The 19,665-nt window shown below is 44.4% G+C and overlaps 2 protein-coding genes across 2 annotated transcripts; both read right to left on the reverse strand.

Moving 5' to 3' along the window:
• Nucleotides 1–446: 446 nt before the first annotated feature.
• LOC115128340 (zinc finger and BTB domain-containing protein 9-like) lies at nt 447–5,490 on the reverse strand. Its single transcript, XM_029658112.2, has 4 exons — nt 3,782–5,490; nt 2,933–3,006; nt 2,474–2,708; nt 447–1,459 (listed from the first exon to the last, which is right to left on the reverse strand). The coding sequence occupies exons 1-4, from the start codon at nt 4,119–4,121 to the stop codon at nt 549–551; spliced, it is 1,560 nt and encodes a 519-aa protein (XP_029513972.2). The 5' UTR covers nt 4,122–5,490; the 3' UTR covers nt 447–548.
• A 3,855-nt stretch (nt 5,491–9,345) lies between these two features.
• LOC115128348 (chromatin assembly factor 1 subunit B-like) lies at nt 9,346–17,913 on the reverse strand. The gene is given in 15 exon segments (XM_029658125.2): nt 9,346–11,436; nt 11,861–11,928; nt 13,015–13,115; nt 13,118–13,580; nt 13,819–13,978; nt 14,078–14,169; nt 14,302–14,371; nt 14,575–14,668; nt 14,837–14,921; nt 15,055–15,151; nt 15,288–15,391; nt 15,506–15,626; nt 16,826–16,958; nt 17,252–17,384; nt 17,800–17,913. Coding segments are annotated over 14 exon segments (1,836 nt in total). The 5' UTR covers nt 17,378–17,384; nt 17,800–17,913; the 3' UTR covers nt 9,346–11,314.
• Between the last annotated feature and the right edge of the window lie 1,752 nt (nt 17,914–19,665).

Consider the following 19,665-nt stretch of genomic DNA (forward strand, 5'->3'; position numbering starts at 1 on the left):
CCATCGGACGCCCGCTGTTGTAGCGGAGCGCTCTGACAGTTTCTGTGGTAACCTTGTGCCTGAGATGGGCCCTGGGAGGGGAGAGGTGTGGCTTTGGGCGTTGGCCATCTGAGGGGATGGATGGTGCTGAGATGGCATAGTCTGCAGGTTCGGGTTTGATCCTGACAGTAGAGACGTTCCTCTTGGGATTTGGAACTCTTGTGTTCCCAGAATAGGGTGGGAGGGGTGGAGGGGGGTGGCTGGCCTCAACACCCCTGACAGAGCGCCTGAGATCCCTCCCTCCGTAGACCAGCCTGGACACGGGCTGCAGCAGGTCTGGTAACACTACTTTACTGCGCATGCTCCTGTCACTGGGCGGAAACCGCCGGGGCTGCCTGGGTTTCTTCAGTCTCTCCATGCTGATTGGATACTCAGGCTCCGTCTTTATGATCCTGCTCAGGAAGTGGGCTTTGGCAGGGGTACATAGGGGGAGTGACAGGGGCGGCCCCCCGAACGTAAGCCCCCCTGATGCCTGGAGGCGAGGTTTCCTCCTCTTGGTCAACGAATAGTTATTGACCTTCAACTTCCGGAGGCGTTTTTTCTGCCTCCAGCCAATCAGATCCTCTGGTCTGGGGAGGAGGGACGTCCTCTGTAACCCGAGCACGCTCATCAGGCGGTACTTCTCCAGCTCGGAAATGATCTTTCTCATCCTCGTCCCCCTCTTCCTCCTGCTTCACCCTCACTATGGGGGCCTCAGAGCCAGCCCTCTGTGTGGAGGAGCTGGAGTTGGAGGCAGGATGGGGGACAGGGTGAGGTTTTCGGCCCCGAGGTGGGCTCTCTGTCCTGGGAAGCAGTCTCTGAACTTCCTGGGCGGCCCCGGGAGTAGAGCGGAGAAGACGCGTGTGGGGCGAGGAGGAGGAAGATTGGGTGTTTCGGGAGCGGGGGTTGGAGGATACGTTTTTTGGAGGAGAAGAAGATATTTTACAAGACGGAGATTTGAAGTCCATGAGCTTCATCCTGCGGGTGGGGCTGAGGGGGAGACCGTTCTGCCCTAGGGGGAGGGGGCTGGGTCCGGGGGGGCGACGGGGTGACCGCCTGGTCGGGCTCTCCTCCCTCGACTCATTGGACTGATCCAGAATTTGTCTGAAGCCATCATCCACACCACTTACCCTTCTACCCCCAGCCACCCTGCCCTCTCCAGCCAACCCCCTATTCTTCCTCCTGTTCCTCTGGTGGTGGTGGAGCTCCAGGGGAGATCCAGGGATCTGCGATGAGAAGCCCAGGGCAGGATGCTCCATGGTGGGGTATTGGGCGGCGTGGTATCCCTGCTCCGTCTGGAGGGCAGAACAGGCCTCCACGGCAGGCCACATGCCCAGGTGACGGGCCATAGTGCTGACCTCTGGAAGGTCCTCCTCAGACACACACAGAATAGAGGAGTAGGAGAAGTCCAGCAGAGACATCAGGATAGACTCACTGAAACCTACAGGACAGGGAGAGAGAAGGTGGTTAGACAGGCAGACAGAGAGGAACAGCTAGAAAGAGAAAGTCATTGAGTGAGTGGGATAGAAAGGTTGTCTGGATGAGAGAGTGAGAGAAAAGGAGAAAGATGAAAGAATGTGACAGTAAATCTCGGCAGCACCATCAGTCCTAACCCACAGACAGTTCAATCGAGTAACAGGCTTAACTGAATGGACAACATAGGAATGCAATATGACATTTTATTAAATAGTTTGGGGAATGGCCTTGTCTGCGAGGGAAAATCCTCGGAGCAAGATCATATGATGGCAGGTCGCCCTATGTGGGACTGCTGGCATCGAACCCCCCTGCAGGGGGAAAGGAGTTCCAATGCCAAGGCCATAAGGTTATTATAGCTGATGGGGAGGTGGATGGTTGTCAAACTGTTGCTGAAAAACAGCAAGTGAGAGAACATCGGTAAGTTGACATAAATACATCCCAAGATTTACACCCATTGGTTGAGAGAGAGGAAGGTATTAATTGTCAGAGTGAGCCCATAGGTTTAACAGCAAGCATGAGGAATGAGCATTATTGTATTGTGCTAATAGGCCACAAGGTAAATAGCATTCTGCACATGGGAGAAGAGGAGAAGAAACAAGATGCTTTGCTGATGATGATACGTTTTGTCATCATTCCCACTATGCCTGTAGAATAGGAAACAAAGTGACTTATGTTATGCTGACTGGATGAAGTTAAACATTCAGACCAGCCTTACTGATTTAACTTCTGTAAATTACATATGTTGAGAAGACCAGAGGGGGGAAACAGTAGGAGGAGAGACCAAACATGAGGAAGTGAAAAAGTGGAAAAGATAGTGAGGTAGAAAGTGCTGTTAAGTTCCTTTTCAGAGCAGCAGCGGTCATGTCCATGCCAAAACATGGGCATCCACAAAAAGGAGAGAGCAGAGTAGATGGAGGAAAACAGAGACAGATGGATAAAGAAATAACCCCATTCAGAAGTGTGTGTGTCAATCTTGTACCTGTGAGGTCGATGTCAGACCTGGAGCTAGGGGCGGAGTCCATCTCAGTGAATAATTCCTGAAAGTACTCGCTCACCGCTGCCAGCACCGCCTTGTGGGCGGAGTAAGAGCACCCGTCAGTCCTCAGAGTGATGTCACAGAACAGCCCCGCCTCCCGCTGGCTCCTCAGTTTACTCAGCATGTCACGGCTGTGTGACATCATCGTCTGAGAGAGACGCCTCTCACCCACACGCTTCTGTAGGAGAGAAAGCGAATTAACACGACCGACAGTAGAACAGAGTCACCAATAACGTGAGAACGAGGGTGAGAAAGGGATTGAAGGAAAGAGAATGTGAGAGAAGGAAGTGTGAATGAGAGCAAACGTGAGTGGCGGAGAGATGGGGGAGAGAACGACATGGTGAAAACATCACTCAGTATCAGTGCCTTCACATCAGGATGCTCTGTGGTGCCATCTCTTACCTTGGGTCTCTTGTTCCTCTGCTCCAGGCACGCCGGGCATCCCCGGACAAAGTCTCGGATCTGGAAGTACATCCCTGAGGAAGGGTCAATCATGTACATTATTGCAATGATCATCATATAACGGATTTTATATTAACGAAACAAACCATTTTACACAGGCAATGTTTTTGACCACCAAAAGGGTCATTGTTTTTTTAAACCGCAAAACAAGATCAGTATTTATTCAATGTAGTTCAACATTATACAGCATCAATCTGACTTATGTTGCAATATAATAACACCTCTGTCGAACGCCTGCAGTTCACCTTCTCTTTTAGGTCTCTCTGGTTGTAAAGAGGGACTTCCCTCTTTACAGAATAGATGAATACATCATCTCACCAGAGGATAGGAGGATAGAGAAGTTTGGAAACACTGGCCTATACTAAGCCTCGCAAGAACATTACAATAACAGTCTACAATGTGATGAGATGAGGTGTAATTATTTTGGCTGAAAAGCCACTTTCAGGAACATCCTAAGTGGTGTTAATCATTGTCCTGTGTAAAAAGGGTAGGGGAGTAGGAGAAGTACAGCAGAGACAGCAGGATAGACTCACTGAAACCTACAGGACAGGGAGAGAGAAGGTGGTTAGACAGGCAGACAGAGAGGAACAGCTAGAAAGAGAAAGTCATTGAGTGAGTGGGATAGAAAGGTTGTCTGGATGAGAGAGTGAGAGAAAAGGAGAAAGATGAAAGAAAGTGACAGTAAATCTCAGCACCACCATCAGTCCTAACCCACAGAGAGCTCAATCGAGTAGACTTAACTGGATGGGGGATCGATAATAACCAACCATCCCATCCGACCAGACTCACCCTCCCACCAGTAGTTCTCGGCCACTGATCTGTACGTATCCTCCAGGGAGTGGTGGCACATGCCTGGCCGCCGCCGGTGGAAAGTGGCGATCGCCCCGAGTCGTCGGTCCTCGTCTAGCACCTCCCGGTAGTGGATGAAACCTCTCTCCAACTTCTTACGGTACAGCAGCCCATCAATCATGTCAAAGTTTGGCGAGCAATAAACGGACCCACGCCCCTGCAGAACACTGGGGGCGTCGGGCTCCCCCGCGGGCACCCGCACTTGGTCCAGTAGAGGTTTGGATGGAGAAAATGTGTCATCATTCACATAATGCATCTTATAGTTGCAGTCGCCGGCCATTTTCGACAAATGTTTTTAATCTGCTGTAGCCTACTTTTTCCTTATTGAGTCAATACCTCTTCCTCTCCGCTCTATGACAGCAAAAATAAAAAGCTGTCACTTTTTTGCAGCAGGACTACAGCAGAGGGAGCCGTCTGTGCGTCACGGCTGGAAGTTTCCTCGACCCAAAGTTTTCAAGTAGACCTACATGAACTCCATGTGGATGCAGTTACGGGAGTGGATTGTGACCAATGATTACTCATGCGTCAGGAACACATAGGATGCAACGGAACTTTGAAATGAACCCATTTGCAACCTATTTAGCTATTTATGTTGTATTCCATTGTGTGGTTAAAACAGACCAAGTACTGAGACAGTGGCACAATTACCCACTAAAATCAATACGTAGCATATCCAAGAGTCAGCAGCACAAGACTATGTAAACTATTTGTTAGTTTAGGAGAAATGTCACCAGCATAGTTCAATGGAGTCAACATCTCTTTGGCGATTATACATACATTCCAGGGTCATGATCATAATCCGAGCAGAGTCCGGTGTCTGAGTCGATAGCCTATCCTACACAAATTGTGTAATCCAACAGACACTAAACATGTGCACTCCCTTGACAAGTCCAAGAGGTCATTTGATGATGATGATGATGATGATGATGGAGTCAATAACAGTGCACATGAACTGCCTATATTCCAGATGATTACGATGTAGTCTAGGTCTGGATAGATTAGCCTGTTTCACTGGAAAATTGTGTTTGAAAAATAATGCTTTTTAGTTTTTATTTATCCCAAATTCAGCCACTGTGTCCATAATCAAAATATTGGCTAATTACGATCGCACCCACCCAACAAATTAGGAGGAACATCGCGCCAATCCCAGGCATAAACACAAGTGATAGGCTACAATGTAAACACTTACTGATCTTCCTAATTCACATCACCGGGCGCGACAATGTATCACTGAAGTGCCAACAAGACAAATCAACAGATGTAGCCAATGCATCCCTCTTTTTCTGCTTGCAATTGTCGGGTGGCCTCTGTAGCTAAATGACGACTACTCACTGCCCCCCTGGTGTAACTTGTGATTTCTTTCGCTAACTCGGAAGCAACATGATGATGCAGCGATCTGTCCAGCATCGCGAGTTGAACGACCGCGTGAAGCGAGGTATCTCGTCGATCACCACGAATATAAAAAATGTCTAAATAATGTCTCCAAAAACAACACAAGACTCGCATCTGTGGTATCCGACTCATTCCATATCTCTTCTCTTTACGCAAAACCAGTCAGAAGATCAAATAATCATATACATTTTTAACTCGTAACCTTCTGTTGGTTACTACATGACAACCTAACTCGTTCTAACACTCGCAGCATCTCTCCCTCAATGCCTATTAGTAGACCCTTTAAAGAGCCCCAACCATAGACAATGCGATTGGCCATTGGAACTGCCAGTCAGATGGTGTTTTTTCATGCATCAAGATAGGTTGTTGACGGCAGTTTTGCCTCGCTTGGTGTGATTTTTACAAGTATCAATTCCGCTACTTCTCATATATCACCCAATACCTCTCTAGGGGATTCACATATTCTTAGATAATTCTCCTCATGCATTCAGACCAATAAATGTGATCAGATACCAAAATGTTCAGGTATTCATCTGCTATTGGCTATAAATAACATGTTTTATAAATGCACTTCACCCACAAAGTTTATTAATGTGAATGCATTATATGCAGTAGTTTAGATACTGTATGTGCCCGAAAACTGGAAGGCAGGAGTAGCAGTATTTCATTTAATTTTGTATCACTGAATTTAGAACCTTTATTATACGGATTATGGGCTTTACCGTCACATTAATATGCTTCCAGTTGTACATAGCCATGATAAGGCATTTTCCATACTGACTGTGTGAGTAAGACCAGAGTGGACCATACATAAGCAAATACACACACCAAGTGCTATGCACCTGACTATATAACAGACTCTGTTGTCCTTAACCTAATCATCATCATTATTATCATCATCCTCTTCTTCTTCCAATGCATGACATGCAGCAAGCAAAAAAAGTGATTGAGGCAAAATATACACCACTACTCTAATGACAGATTCTGCCCTAAATTACTCTTGTGTACGTTCACCTGTGGTTGGAAAGACTAGTGATCAGTTCCAGTGGTCAGATGAAGCAGATGCTAAACTACAGGACTGTTTGGCTCGCACAGATTGGAATATGTTCCCGGGATTCTTCCGATGGTATTGAGGAGTACACTACAGAGGGTAGTGGGTACGGCCCAGTTCATCCCCGGGGCCAAGCTTCCTGCCATCCAGGACCTCTATACCAGGCGGTGTCAAAGACTCCAGCCACCCTAGTCATAGACTGTTCTACCTGCTACCGCACGGCAAGCGGTACCGGAGCGCCAGGTCTAGCTCCAAGAGGCTTCTTAACAGCTTCTACCCCAAAGCCATAAGACTCCTGTACAGCTAATCAAATGGCTACCCAGGCTATTTGCATTGCACCCCCCCAAGCTGCTGATACTTATTATCTATGCATTCTACATGTACATAATTACCTCGACACCGGTACCCCCTGTATTTTGCCCCGCTATTGTTATTTACTGCTGCTCTTTAATTATTTGTTATTCTTATCTCTTACTTTTTTTGTATTTTCTTAACTGCATTATTGGTTAAGGGCTTGTAAGTAAGCATTTCACTGTAAGGTCTACTACACCTGTTGTATTCGGCGCATGTAACAAGTACAATTTGTTTTGATTTAAGGCTCTAAATGCTCACCTTTAAGGCGTTATGGATCTGCAATTGGGCAAGAGGAGGCGCCTTACTACCTTGCTGCCGTATTATTGCTTATCAGATTCGTAAATTGTTCCCTCACACATATGGTTGTTGCAGGATATACTGACCATGTTGGCTTTCTCAGTGGAGGAGGGTGTGGTGAAGATTTGAGTGGCAGTAGAAGATCAGGCTACGACAGGGGTCAGAGCTTTCTGCCTGAAAACAAAAGTGGGTTTTAGATGATCCTGGGTATGTGTCAAAGGGCAACCTCTACCAAGAAACGTCCAAGACCAAGTAACCACCCAGTTACAGAAAAACAAGCAAATTGAAAGACGAGGTTGTTTAATTGATTCTGTGAACTTCCTATGTGTGAAATGAAACCAATGTCTACAGAAGATGTCTGCTTCTCATACAATTGTCCGTGAGGGTTTGTGAATGGTTAAACTATTACTATTAACACATAAACAAGCAGTGTGACTTTCACAAGGACACATCGACCCCTCCTCCTCTCTCAGGCATTATAATCTCACCTCAGTGTCAGACAATGGGTGGGTTTCAAAGGTATATCGGGCTTCCTTCATACACTGTTCTGGATAGGCCAATGGGATACTTGTTTTCACAAGTCCAATTGTTTAACATAAATGTCTGCCAGGTGTCAGGTATCCCCAGTACTTTGTTAGATGGATACATTTAGTTGAAAACCTGATGCAACTACCATTTTTAAAGATGTTCATAAATTGTCTTACTTGACATATTTACTTGGCTTCTATAAGGAGCATAGGCCATTGACGAATGTCCATCATCCCCCTTGGTTTGGGCCGGGAGAACGTTTTTTCAGGTTGCACTAGTTGAGGCCACTCTCGGTCATGAGAGATGGAAGAGGAAGCGAGACATCCCACTCCCTCATTTTTTTCTGTTTCAATGGAAGTCAATGAACTAATTAGACCAGACCCAGCTGCTATCACATTGGTGTCTATGGGAGAGACACCCCCTTAAGTAGACAGGAACTGATCATTTCTTTCAATGGTAAATGGCCTGAGTGAACTGTCTTAATTTATCCACCATTCTTGCCGTAATCTCTGCCTGGAAGTCTCTCCTCCAAGTGTTTTTGGGTCAATCCCTCTTTCTTTCCCACTGGGGGTTCCATTTCATGGAAGGCAAGTGGCTGGTGGCCAGTTTTCGTAGGGTGTGGCCAATCCAACTCCACTTTCTTCTTATTTGTAGTTCAACATACACTATATATACAAAAGTATGTGGACACCCCTTCAAATTTGTGGATTTGGCTATTTCAGCCACACCTGTTGCTGACAGGAGTATAAAATCGAGCACACTGCCATACAATCTTCATAGACAAACATTGTCAGTAGCATGGCCTTACTGAAGGGCTCATTGACTTTCAACGTGGCACCGTCTTAGGATGCCACCTTTCCAACAAGTCAGCTCATCAAATGTCTGCCCTGCTAGAGCTGTCCCGGTCAACTGTAAGTGCTGTTATTGTGAAATGGAAATGTCTAGGAGTAACGGCTCAGTCGTGAAGTGGTAGGCCACACAAGCTCACAGGACGGGACCGCCAAGTGCTGAAGCACGTAGTACGTACATTCTTTTGCCTGTCCTCGGTTGCAATTCACACTACCTCTGGAAGCAACGTCAGCACAATAGCCGTTTGTTGGGAGTTTCATGAAATGGGTTTCCATGGCCGAGCAGCCACACAACAAGCCTAAGATCAGCATCCGCAATGCCAAGCATCGGCTGGAGTGGTGTAAAGCTCGCCGCCATTGGACTCTGGAGCAGTGGAAATACGTTCTCTGGAGTGATGAATCACGATTCACAACGGACGAATCTGGGCTTGGCGGATGCCAGGAGAACGCTACCTGCCCCAACACATAGTGCCTTCTGATCCTTAGTGCCTTAGTGGATTCTGATCATTAAAACTAAAGAAACAAACAGTATGGTAACCATGGTTTGGTATGGTCAAAAGAATGTGTGCTGCCATTCCGGTCACTTCCAGTAGGCCTTGGAGCATATATGCCTTAACTGTTTTCTCCATTGGCCTGTAGAGGGGGGTAACACACTTAACAGGAGATTGATTAGTAGCAAACACACACACAACAGTAAATCATCAGGAATTGGAAACATACAAATATATAATATAACCTATTTAGCTCAGATGCTAAATTAATAATAAATATTTCTGCTAAGAATATTATTATATTATTGATCGATTGACTATAACTTTTCAAATCACCCAGTAGTGCTATTTGCCGAGTTCACTCTGGATACATTTTGCAATTCATCAGCCATTCCTGAACCTGCGACCATAAACAAGCTACATATGGTCAGTACCAAAACATGCAATCTAATGTTTCTGTCTCTTCGCAGTAAAATCTGCAGAACTGCGATGGTGGTATGCTCCATATACAGTACCAGTCAAAAGTTTGGACACACCTGCTCATTTAAGGGTTTTTCTTCATTTTTACTATTTTCTACATTGTAGAATCATAAAAGACATCAAAACTATGAAATAACACATATGGAATAATTTAGTAACCAAAAAAAGTGTTCAAAGTAGCCACCCTTTGCCTTGACAGCTTTGCACACGCTTGGTTTCCCAGATTTTTCAGTGTTTTTAGATTTACCACTTGGGTCCTGGGAACATTCATGGGAATGTTTAGAGACATAACAAATACATGTATTTTTTTAGACAAGCATTACTGCATTGAAGTGTTACCAAAATCCCAAAAGTACAATACACAAACATTCATATAAAAAGGGAGAAACAACCCCAATATAACACCACTACAGACAACCATTCAGACTAAAGTCAATGACCATTGTACAATTTCATACATGAGCTAAGCATAATTTGGACTGAGGTGGTTTTTATCTTATATGTAACTTTCGGTTTCTTATCCTTTATTTTTAGCCAGGTACATTTTTATTTAAGAATTAAGGCATGAGAGGGTGTGGCATTTGGCCAATATACTACAGCTGAGGGCTGTTCTTAGGTACTACGCATCGCCGTGGTATATTGGCCATATACCACAAACCCCAGAGCTGCCTTATTGCTATTATAAACTGGTTACCAGCATAATTAGAGCAGTAAAAATAAATGTTTCGTCATACCCGTGATATACGGTCTGATATACCATGGCTGTCATCCAATCAGCATTCATGGGCTGGAACCACAGTTTTTAATTTAAATTATACAACGGGTGGGTCTAATCCTGAAAGCTGATTGGTTAAAAGTGCATTCCAGCCCGTGTCTATTCCACAAGTTACCACTGGCTACATCTATGATGTTAAAATGCCCATTTACTCTGTTCCATCTGAATGCGCAATCCACTGTCTCATCAGCCCAGGCAGGGAAGTTCTAAACTTTAAAAAGCATCTAGACATTCTCACATTTCTTTTAGACTAACATTTAGTCTTCAACAATGGAGATTTGTATGAACCTTGCTGTCTGTCTCTCTGACATTTGCTTCAATATTCAAATTCAATCTCCAGCTGTCCCATAGTAATGAACTTTTAGAGATCGGGACGAGAAAGACAGGCAAGCGTTTCTCAGCCAGTCGAAATCATGAATCAACTGGCATCATTTTTATGAATACAAACAAAGAAATGTCAATTGAAAAAAGGTCAAATGAAACAAAGCTAGTTTGTAGTCTTTTCAGCTTCCTTTTGAAGTTATTGTAGCTGTGTTTTTAGCTAGCTCCTCTGAACAACAGTGCCCTGATGAGAGCACATTGTCTCATAAGCTCATTGTTATGGATGTTTCCAAATAAATGTCACTAGAAAGCAGCTTAAACAAATGCAGCTACTGTTGTTATTCTGTCTGCACTGTTTGACGTGACTGTAAGGTAGCCGTAGTTGGTAGTTAGCAAGCAAGGGATAAGGACGTTGCCAGCCAGTATGGCATAGATACAGAACAAAAAGACTGAACGAACGGCCAGCCGGCTTGGGTAGCAACCCTAGATTTGTGTCGGGACTATATCTTGAGGAAGGATGAAATAGCATGAATAAATTCATGAAAATAACCTTATTTTAATATGTTGGTAACCTGCTGTGTAAAATTGATAATGCCATCGAAGACTGTGTTTGGAGGATATATTGGCACGGCTAACACTGCTTCTCGGGCATTATCACTTAAATAACTACCTGGTTATCCAATAAAATGAGCTACAGAACAATTCAGGATGTGAAATTACAAAAATATACAGAAAATTGCATTAGGAGGAAACACCAGTCTTTGCTCTGTGAACTTTTGTGAGTGTGTGTGTGTGTAAATTAGGTCACAACACCAGTCTCTAAGGAGTTCTATAGGCTAGACACTTGTGAGTGTGTGTGTGTGTGTAGGATGATAATGTGCGAGTTGCATGTTGAACCACTCTGTCCTGCAGAGGGTTCTTGGCAATGAGGGGTCCTTAGGGGTTGGGTGTGGCCCTTGAGGCTGGAGCCACCCCTGTCTTGCCTGCCTGGGTGCTGGTCTTGGGCCGCTTGGATTCTGGGGGCTGGCACACAGGTTCGGTGGGGGGAGAGGGTTGTTCTGGGGGGCAAAGATTAAGCAAAATACATGCATCAATCATAGGCAGAACACTGGACTGAATAAAACTTTCTTAGGAATAGGATTTTACATAATTTAGTATACTCAGATGTTAATTGTGGGGCGGCAGGGTAGCCTAGTGGTTAGAGCGTTGGACTAGTAACCGGAAGGTTGCAAGTTCAAACCCCCGAGCTGACAAGGTACAAATCTGTCGTTCTGCCCCTGAACAGGCAGTTAACCCACTGTTCCTAGGCCGTCATTGAAAATAAGAATGTGTTCTTAACTGACTTGCCTAGTTAAATAAAGGTAAAATAAATTTAAAAATTGTTTCATTGGTTGGGCGCTCAGAGGCAGACCCCATTACAGGTAACTATAACACTGTCCCTGGCCTTGTTGTAAAGTGTTGGTTGTTGCATGATATGCTGACCACGTTTGGCTTTCTCCGTGGAGGAGGCAGCTGGAGATCTTGAGACGACGGGAGTCAGAGATATCCGTCTAAAAACAGAGAACAGTGACTTAGAGAGGGAATCTATCCAGCTCTTGAGTAGGTGGCTTAGGAATAAGTTCCAAAATATGGCTTTTATGTAGGCCTACATAAGAAAAACTTGCACCTAATTTAGGATTCATAGGGAAAACTTAAACCTGCAAATAATAACAATCTAACTGTACTTCTTCCCACCTATGCTCTTTCTCTCCTCAATCAATCTCCTCACAGACTGATAATGACCGGACACACACACACACTGCCCATCTTGTCTGCTGGCAGCCTCTCAGGATAATCGGTACTTGATTAACAGTGTGTGGGGTCCAAAGAACCCTGAACACCAGACAGGGTTTTGTTCTGACAGACAGTAGCTAACGACCAATACACGCCGCAAGCATTGTCATTATTTTGTCTCACACTCAATGTCAACAAATTACTTATCATCCACAATGTTGATTGAGAACCTGCATAGAGATTCTTACATACTGCACATTTCCAATAAATGGAAACAGTAGGGGGGAAATGGTTCAATGTCCTTCCCTAGACAAGGCATGCTGCCATCAGCCTGTCCCTGTCTAACTGTTCCCTTCCATCCAGTGACCATGTGGCAGTGACGTAGTAGCTGTGTGTAGGTACCAGGCAGTCAGTCTGGCTCCACTCACCATCAGCCATTTGAATGGGAGTTCAGGGATTTTAACTACATTTACATACTCTAGTTTTGTATTGGAGAGTGTAGCCTAAATGCCCAGGTGCTGCCTTTACATTCAGGCTAACTTGTTGTAGCATCATGGTTGAGAACAGGATAGTAATGAGCTTATGGACCAGGGGTAGCCATTACAGGGAGAATGGTTTCATCTAACCTTTGATTGTAGTGGTGACCAACATGATGAGTGATTCGACGAGGATCAAGGTGCATTAGCATGCAAACGCTACTCACACATGCAGAAACACATTCTCACTAATATACGCACCCATGCACAAACTCTGACTCACAGGCAAGCATTAAATTGATTAGACAAGCACAGGCATACAAAAATCCAGACACACAATGGTCTGTAGATAAAAAAATCCATGACATCTTGTGTCTGTGCTCTTACCTAGGGACAGGTTCTTTAGGGGTGGTGCTAGCTTTAGGGGTGCTGGGGCTAAGAGTGTTTCTTTGGGTCTTTGGGGTGAGGCAAGGCTGGGCTGTAGAGGGGTGAGGCGGGTGTTGGGGGTAGAGGCGATGAGGTGAGGCTGCTGGGGGGTGGAGGGGGCGCTGATGCTGGCTGTGGTAGGGATCTTGGGGGAATTAGCTCTGGGGGTGCTGGGCTTGCCCCATCCCTCCAGGGTGTTGAGGGTGATCCTACGGGGCTGTGGCTTGGCCTTGCCAGGGTTGTTATTCTCCTCACCCCCAGGGACCAGGGGGGTGGCATGGGAGGTGCTGGGGGTCTCTTTAGGAATGGCGTGAACAGTGGCGTTGCGCTGTGTGGTTTTAGGGACGGGGGACACCGTGCGAGCCATGGCAGCCTTCTTGCCCTTCTTTTCTGGGCCATTGCCAGGGGTGACGACCTCCAGGACTGGGGGCTCCTTCAGGGGGGTGCCCAGCTCACCAGGAGAGAAGGAAAGGAAGGAGCAGTAGCCGTCTGTAGAAGAAACCGCCAGGAAAGAACCGTCCCGAGACCTACAACAGTACACCATCACTAAATAGACTGGATGGAACAGACTGGAATAATACTACAACAACTTATTATCACAAGGAGTAGTTAGAAGTTATCCCCAAACACTGATACAGGGTCAGATATTTTCAGTGCAGTTTGGGATTGGGGGATAGGGTCATCAGATCGTAGATCAAGGGCATCTTCTACCTCAAGCTAATCAAAAACAGAGCAATACAAGACATCTGAAGAGCGTGTGTGTACCAGGTGAGGTCGCTGAGTGTGTGGTAGTGGATGTTGGACACGTAGCCGAAGGGTAGGGTTTGCTGAGTGTCATAGATGAAGATGGAGTCCTCTGATGCCACAGCAAACACCAGTCTGTATGGCAAGCCAAACATGTTGGTCAGGGGCTGGGCACTGCCATCTGTAGGGAAGGAAGGGAGAGTGGAGTGGTGAGGAGAGAGGAAGGCATAGAGAGGAGAGAGAGTTAGTTATAATTTTTTGCTATTGTGTGTGTCCTTACCATCTCCCTTCTTGGTCCTCAGCTCGAAGTAGACAGGGCAACAGCGTACAGCCAGGGTGGCTTTAGCAGGACAGGGCAGGTGAGCTATGGGCCTAAGATACAGAAAGGCAGATACAGGTTATACCCATACTCTGATATAGAAGCAAACTGCAGGCTGTGACAGTCTCAGTTCATTTCACTAAATCTTCATTGTCACCAAAGGTTTATTGGTTGGCAGCAATGACCTCTTGAGGCTCTTCCTGGAGAAGACGTATGTAGTGTTGGTGACGTTCTCCCCTGCCTCCACACACCCCGCTACATATAGAGAGAGAACACAGAGGAAGGACAGAGAGAGAGGAAGGACAGAGAGAGAGGGAGACGGAGAGAAAGGAGATGGGCTAAACAGGATGTCACCTATGACCTCCACATCATAGGATATGACAGCAGCACAGGACACAATTTCTTCCTGTTTCAAGTCACCAGACGAATGCACAGAGTAATTGTTTTCGTGTGTGTACCTGGGGCAAGCAGAAAGGATCCGTCCGGTGTGAAGGTGAGTCGCCTGAAGAAAGACTTCATGCTGTCGTCATGGAACATTCGGTACGGTTTCACCTGTACAGAAACAAATAAACACCATTACATAATTGAGTGTTCAGTGTGTGTATGATTGTTTCGTGTGAGTGTAAATGTGTGTGTATGATTGTTTCGTGTGAGTGTAAATGTGTGTGTATGATTGTAAATGTGTGTGTATGGGATATTGTCCACTCAGCTCATACTGACCTCTCCCTCGACAGCTGATCCAGAGCTCATCTTACTGACACTGTAGGCCTTCCTCCTGCTCTGAGTACTGTACACACGCATCAACCTGAGAGAGAGCGAGAGAGAGAGAGGGAGATGCTGGTTCATTGTTTATATGTTAGTTCCACTAATCACTGATTAAGGGAGAGACAAAATGGCTTCTCACGCAGAACCAGTGGCTGTGTGTGTTGTGTTCCTACCGGTCACAGCTGAGTGTGGCCACATACTGGCCCAGCGGGTCCCAGGTCACTCCCTGCACATAGCTCTTATGGTCGTTAAAGATGCACAGCTTCTGACCTGAGAAATACAACACAGTTACCACCAGTGTTATAACTAATTAACAGCATGCATTCACCGAAGTAAACTTAATAGACAACACAGAGGTACAACTCAACAGACACATGTAGACACACTTTGTGTACACACATCTTACCCTTTGTGACATCCCACATAATGGCAGTGTTGTCCACAGAACCAGAGACCATGAAGTTCCCATCCTGGGTCCAGCTGATATCATACACATCCTCTATGTGTCCCCTACCAAACAATTTAAACAACAATCACAGATGTGGTTATGAAGTAAGACATATCAAAATATTACAGGGAGGAGACCATGCATTGTAGATAAGTGCATCTATTAGAGGGTCTCACCTCAGGGTCTTGACCACGCTCCAGCTCTCCTTGTTGAGCTGACTGTCCTCCTCCTCCTGGAACGATTGGGCCTGTTCAGGCTCCTTACTGTCGTTTAGCTTCCACAGCAGGATGGCTCCATCTGTTACACAGTCATTACACTCACATGTAATGTGAGTATCTCTTATCATAGCAATTTACAAGTACTTGGGTTTTTTGAAAGATCCCACATCGAAGGTCTTGTGAAAAAGCTCAGGCACAAGTTGGATTTTTTTTGCCTGTAATAAGTCATGTTTTTATTTGAAGCGATAAAAGAGGCTTGTTTGCACTACTTTTATGCTTATACTTGATTATGGTGATATCTTGTACATGTACGCCCCTGTGAGGTCATTATGTATGATGAACACTGTACAATGGGGTGCTGAAGTTTGTTGCCAACTCCAAAGCTGTCACATCACTGTACCCTCTATGTGCGAGTGGGCTGGCCTTAACTCTTCAGGGGATTACATCCTTTGTACATTTTTATTTATAAAGCCATATTGAGACAGTTCCCATTTTTACTAGTCTAACTACATTATCGAGCAGTCACATGAAAAACTATTGCCTGACTCACGACTGTGTTTTGTTGATTGTGCCTAAAGCCAGTACAGAGCTAGAGGAAAAAAGCTTTCCAGTTCTCTGCCCCTTTCACTTGGAACGAGTTTCAAACGGTCCTGAAATTACAGGAGCTCGTCCCTTTAAATGAGTTTAAAGCTAGGTTAAACACTATGATGGAAAATTAAGTGGAGGGGGGAGGTCAATGTTAACCCCTAGTTTCACCACACTCTCAAACCATCTTACTGTTCAACGTGTACATTCATGTTTTTTAAACTGTAGTGCTTCGTGTTGTAAATGTGTCTGCAACTTTGTGTGCTGGTATTTAGGCCAGGTCTCTCTTGTAAAAGAGATAGTTCATCTCAACGAGATTGGTAAAACACAAAAATAAATAAATAGTATATTATTGTTGTGTTGGCATCCACTGATTACAATACCAGAGGTGCAAAAAGATGGCGGCCTCCATGCACTTACCAAAAATGACTTGGAGGCCAAGTTTTCCGTATTGTACATTGCTCTCTGTTATTTAAAAAAAATATCATAATCACAGTAAACATGATCCCATTTTTAACTTCAAGTTTTGAAAATTGAACCATGTCACACCATAGTTTTAAAACGCCATCGATAGTGGTAAAACCATGATGTCATTTTTTAATTCCGACATCTTTATGCACCTTCGGCATTGGAGAAGCTGATCACCCTTATTCCATTTTATTTGCTATGTAAGTTTGCTACATAGTGACCCACCATCTCCTCCAGAGGCGAGCAGCTCGCTGTTGGGGCAGAAGCGCACCACGTTGACGGCCTTGGTGTGCCGCGCCAGGTTTGACAGGAAGTCCACCACTGCCTTCCCATCAGGCCCCATCTCCACACGCCACAGCTGACCACAGCAAGTGACACCACACGTTACAGCATCACACAGAGCCACTACACACGTTAGATCATTGTCCCTGAAAGCATAACTACATTGTTCCCTTACCAAGCAGTGTGAGTGAGAGAAAAAGGCCCTCTGCTAATGCATACAAGTGTTTGTGTGTAACTATGTAATAAGTGTGTGAGAAAGTAAGAGAGACATTTCGCTGCACCTGCCATAACATTTGAAAATCTGTGTACACGACCACTAAACTTTGACATGAACAATGTGGTTGTTTTAAACAGCTAGCTAGTACTCACCCTGACAGTGGTGTCCACTCCTGCTGTGGCCAGCCTGTGTATGCGGCCCTCTGAGTTGTGCTGGAAGTCCAGACTGTAGACAGGCTCTTTGTTGTGCCACGCAATCTCACATGTTATCACCTTCATCCTGCTACTAAATACAGGGAAAGGAGGAAAGATTAAGGAGAATGTCAGCTAGAGATACTAGCTATAACTAGCAACTGAACAAACAACAATTGTTGTGTTGTTGACACCAACAGTCACTTGTAAATGAGATGGCAGTGAAGAAAGTTGGGACATTAGCAACTTTCAAGTGCTCTACTCTCATATATGAATTGTAGCTCAGTACCTACTAGTAATTTTGCTTAGTAAAGCCAACATGTTCGTTAGCTTAGCCAGAGCTAAATTAGCTCAATCGCTAGCTAGCTTACGTTAGCTAGTTCAGATAGCTATCTGTGTGATGAAGTAAACCACTTGCGACGACCTAATGAACAGTGTTAATGTTATATTAAATATTGAATTACTCAGATATGCATCCATAACATATGCATAAATAAACATTTATCTACCTGTTTTTCCGCTGTTTCACTTATCTGCTGAGTCCAGTCGACAAGCAGACTGCACAGACAAAACAACATGGGTTTCCCGCGTAGAGTTCGTCCATAACTTCCGGTAGAGAAGTCAACAGTGATAGGAGGAGAGGGAACGGGGGTGGGTATGAGAACCTGCAACATCAGAGATTGTTCCCGGGTGCTGTAATACCAGAGTAATCCAAATGGCGGCAGAGAGTACACAGACTCTCTTGAGTCTGGGTAATTTCAAGGGGTAAACAAATTGACATTCAAAATAGATCTCAGCTGACATTATAGTAGAATAACAACATATATGCTGACATTCAAAGGCGTTGTAAGTGCATGAAGCGCATTTTTATTTATTTTATTTTTATTTATTTCACCTTTATTTAATCAGGTAGGCTAGTTGAGAACAAGTTCTCATTTACAACTGCGACCTGGCTAAAATAAAGCATAGCAGTGTGAACAGACAACAACACAGAGTTACACATGGAGTAAACAATAAACAAGTCAATAACACAGTAGAAAAAGAAAAAGAGTCTATATACATTGTGTGCAAAAGGCATGAGGAGGTAGGCGAATAATTACACATTACATTATGTAATTTAGTTTGAGACTTGGGGTAAATTGGGAATTAGGAGGTGGGGAAGCACTATTTAATAGAAAATGACTCAAGTAAAAGTGAAAGTCACCCAGTAAAATCCTACTTGAGTAAAAGTTTAAAAGTATTTGGTTTTAAATATAATTAAGTATCAAAAGTAAATGTAATTGCTAAAATATACAAAAGTATCAAAAGTGAAAGTAAAAGTATAAATAATTAAAAATTCCTTATATTAAGCAAACCAGATGGTACGACTTTCTTGTTTTTATTTGATTTATGGATAGCCAGGGGCACACTGTTTAGCGTGTCTGCCAGATCAGATGACCAGGGATTTTCTCTATAAATGCGTGAATTAGACCATTTTCCTGTCCTGCTAAGCGTTCAAAATGTAATGAGTACTTTTGGGTGTCAGGGAAAATGTATGGAGTAAAAAGTACATTATTTTCGTCAGGAATGTAATAAAGTAAAAGTAAAAGTCATTAAAAAAAGTACAGATACCCTCAAAAAACGACTTAAGTAGTACTTTTTTATTTTTACTTATGTACTTTACACTGACAGCTAGGACTGTGGCATGTGTCTGTGCACTTTCCCTCCGCTAAACGCTGAAAACGGAACAGTTGGTCACGCCACAATTGATGTTGAATTCAGCGATGCCAGCACATCAGGCTGTAATTTGATATTGAAATCATTGGCTTCATGGTGAAATCCCTGAGTGATTTTCTTCCTCTGGCAACTTAGTTAGTGTCACGTTCTGACCTTAGTTCCTTTGTTTTGTCTTTTGTTTTAGTATGGTCAGGGCGTGAGTTGGGTGGGTTGTCTATGTTAGTTTTTCTATGATTTTCTATTTCTGTGTTTGGCCTGGTATGGTTCTCAATCAGAGGCAGCTGTCAATCGCTGTCCCTGATTGAGAACCATATTTAGGTAGCCTGTTTTCGATTGTGTTTTGTGGGTGGTTATTTTCAGTCTTTGTGTGTCTGCATCAGACAGACTGTTTTGTTTGCTTTTTTTTTTTTTTCATTAAATAAGATGAACACTTGCTGCGCTTTGGTCCTCACCTTCTTCCCAAGACAGCCGTTACAGTTAGGAAGGACACCATTATCTTTCAAATATATATATATATATTTAGGGAGTAGATCAGCGTTAACATTTCAATGTAATACTTCGAACACACCGATAGTGTCATTGAATTTTGGTAAACCTTTCACGTTCTGACCTTAGTTCCTTTGTTATGTCTTTGTTTTAGTATGGTCAGGGCGTGAGTT

This window comes from Oncorhynchus nerka, linkage group LG1 (assembly GCF_034236695.1).
Source record: "Oncorhynchus nerka isolate Pitt River linkage group LG1, Oner_Uvic_2.0, whole genome shotgun sequence".
Classification (NCBI taxonomy): domain Eukaryota; kingdom Metazoa; phylum Chordata; class Actinopteri; order Salmoniformes; family Salmonidae; genus Oncorhynchus; species Oncorhynchus nerka.

Excerpts from the sequence above, each read along its gene's own strand:
- LOC115128340 (XM_029658112.2), bottom strand. The coding sequence starts at position 4,121 with ATGGCCGGCGACTGCAACTATAAGATGCATTATGTGAATGATGACACA. Across the intron at positions 3,007-3,781 it reads CGAGAACTACTGGTGGGAGG|GGATGTACTTCCAGATCCGA; the intron begins GTGAGTCTGGTC and ends ACCCTTCCTCAG. Across the intron at positions 1,460-2,473 it reads GTCTGACATCGACCTCACAG|GTTTCAGTGAGTCTATCCTG; the intron begins GTACAAGATTGA and ends CCTGTCCTGTAG.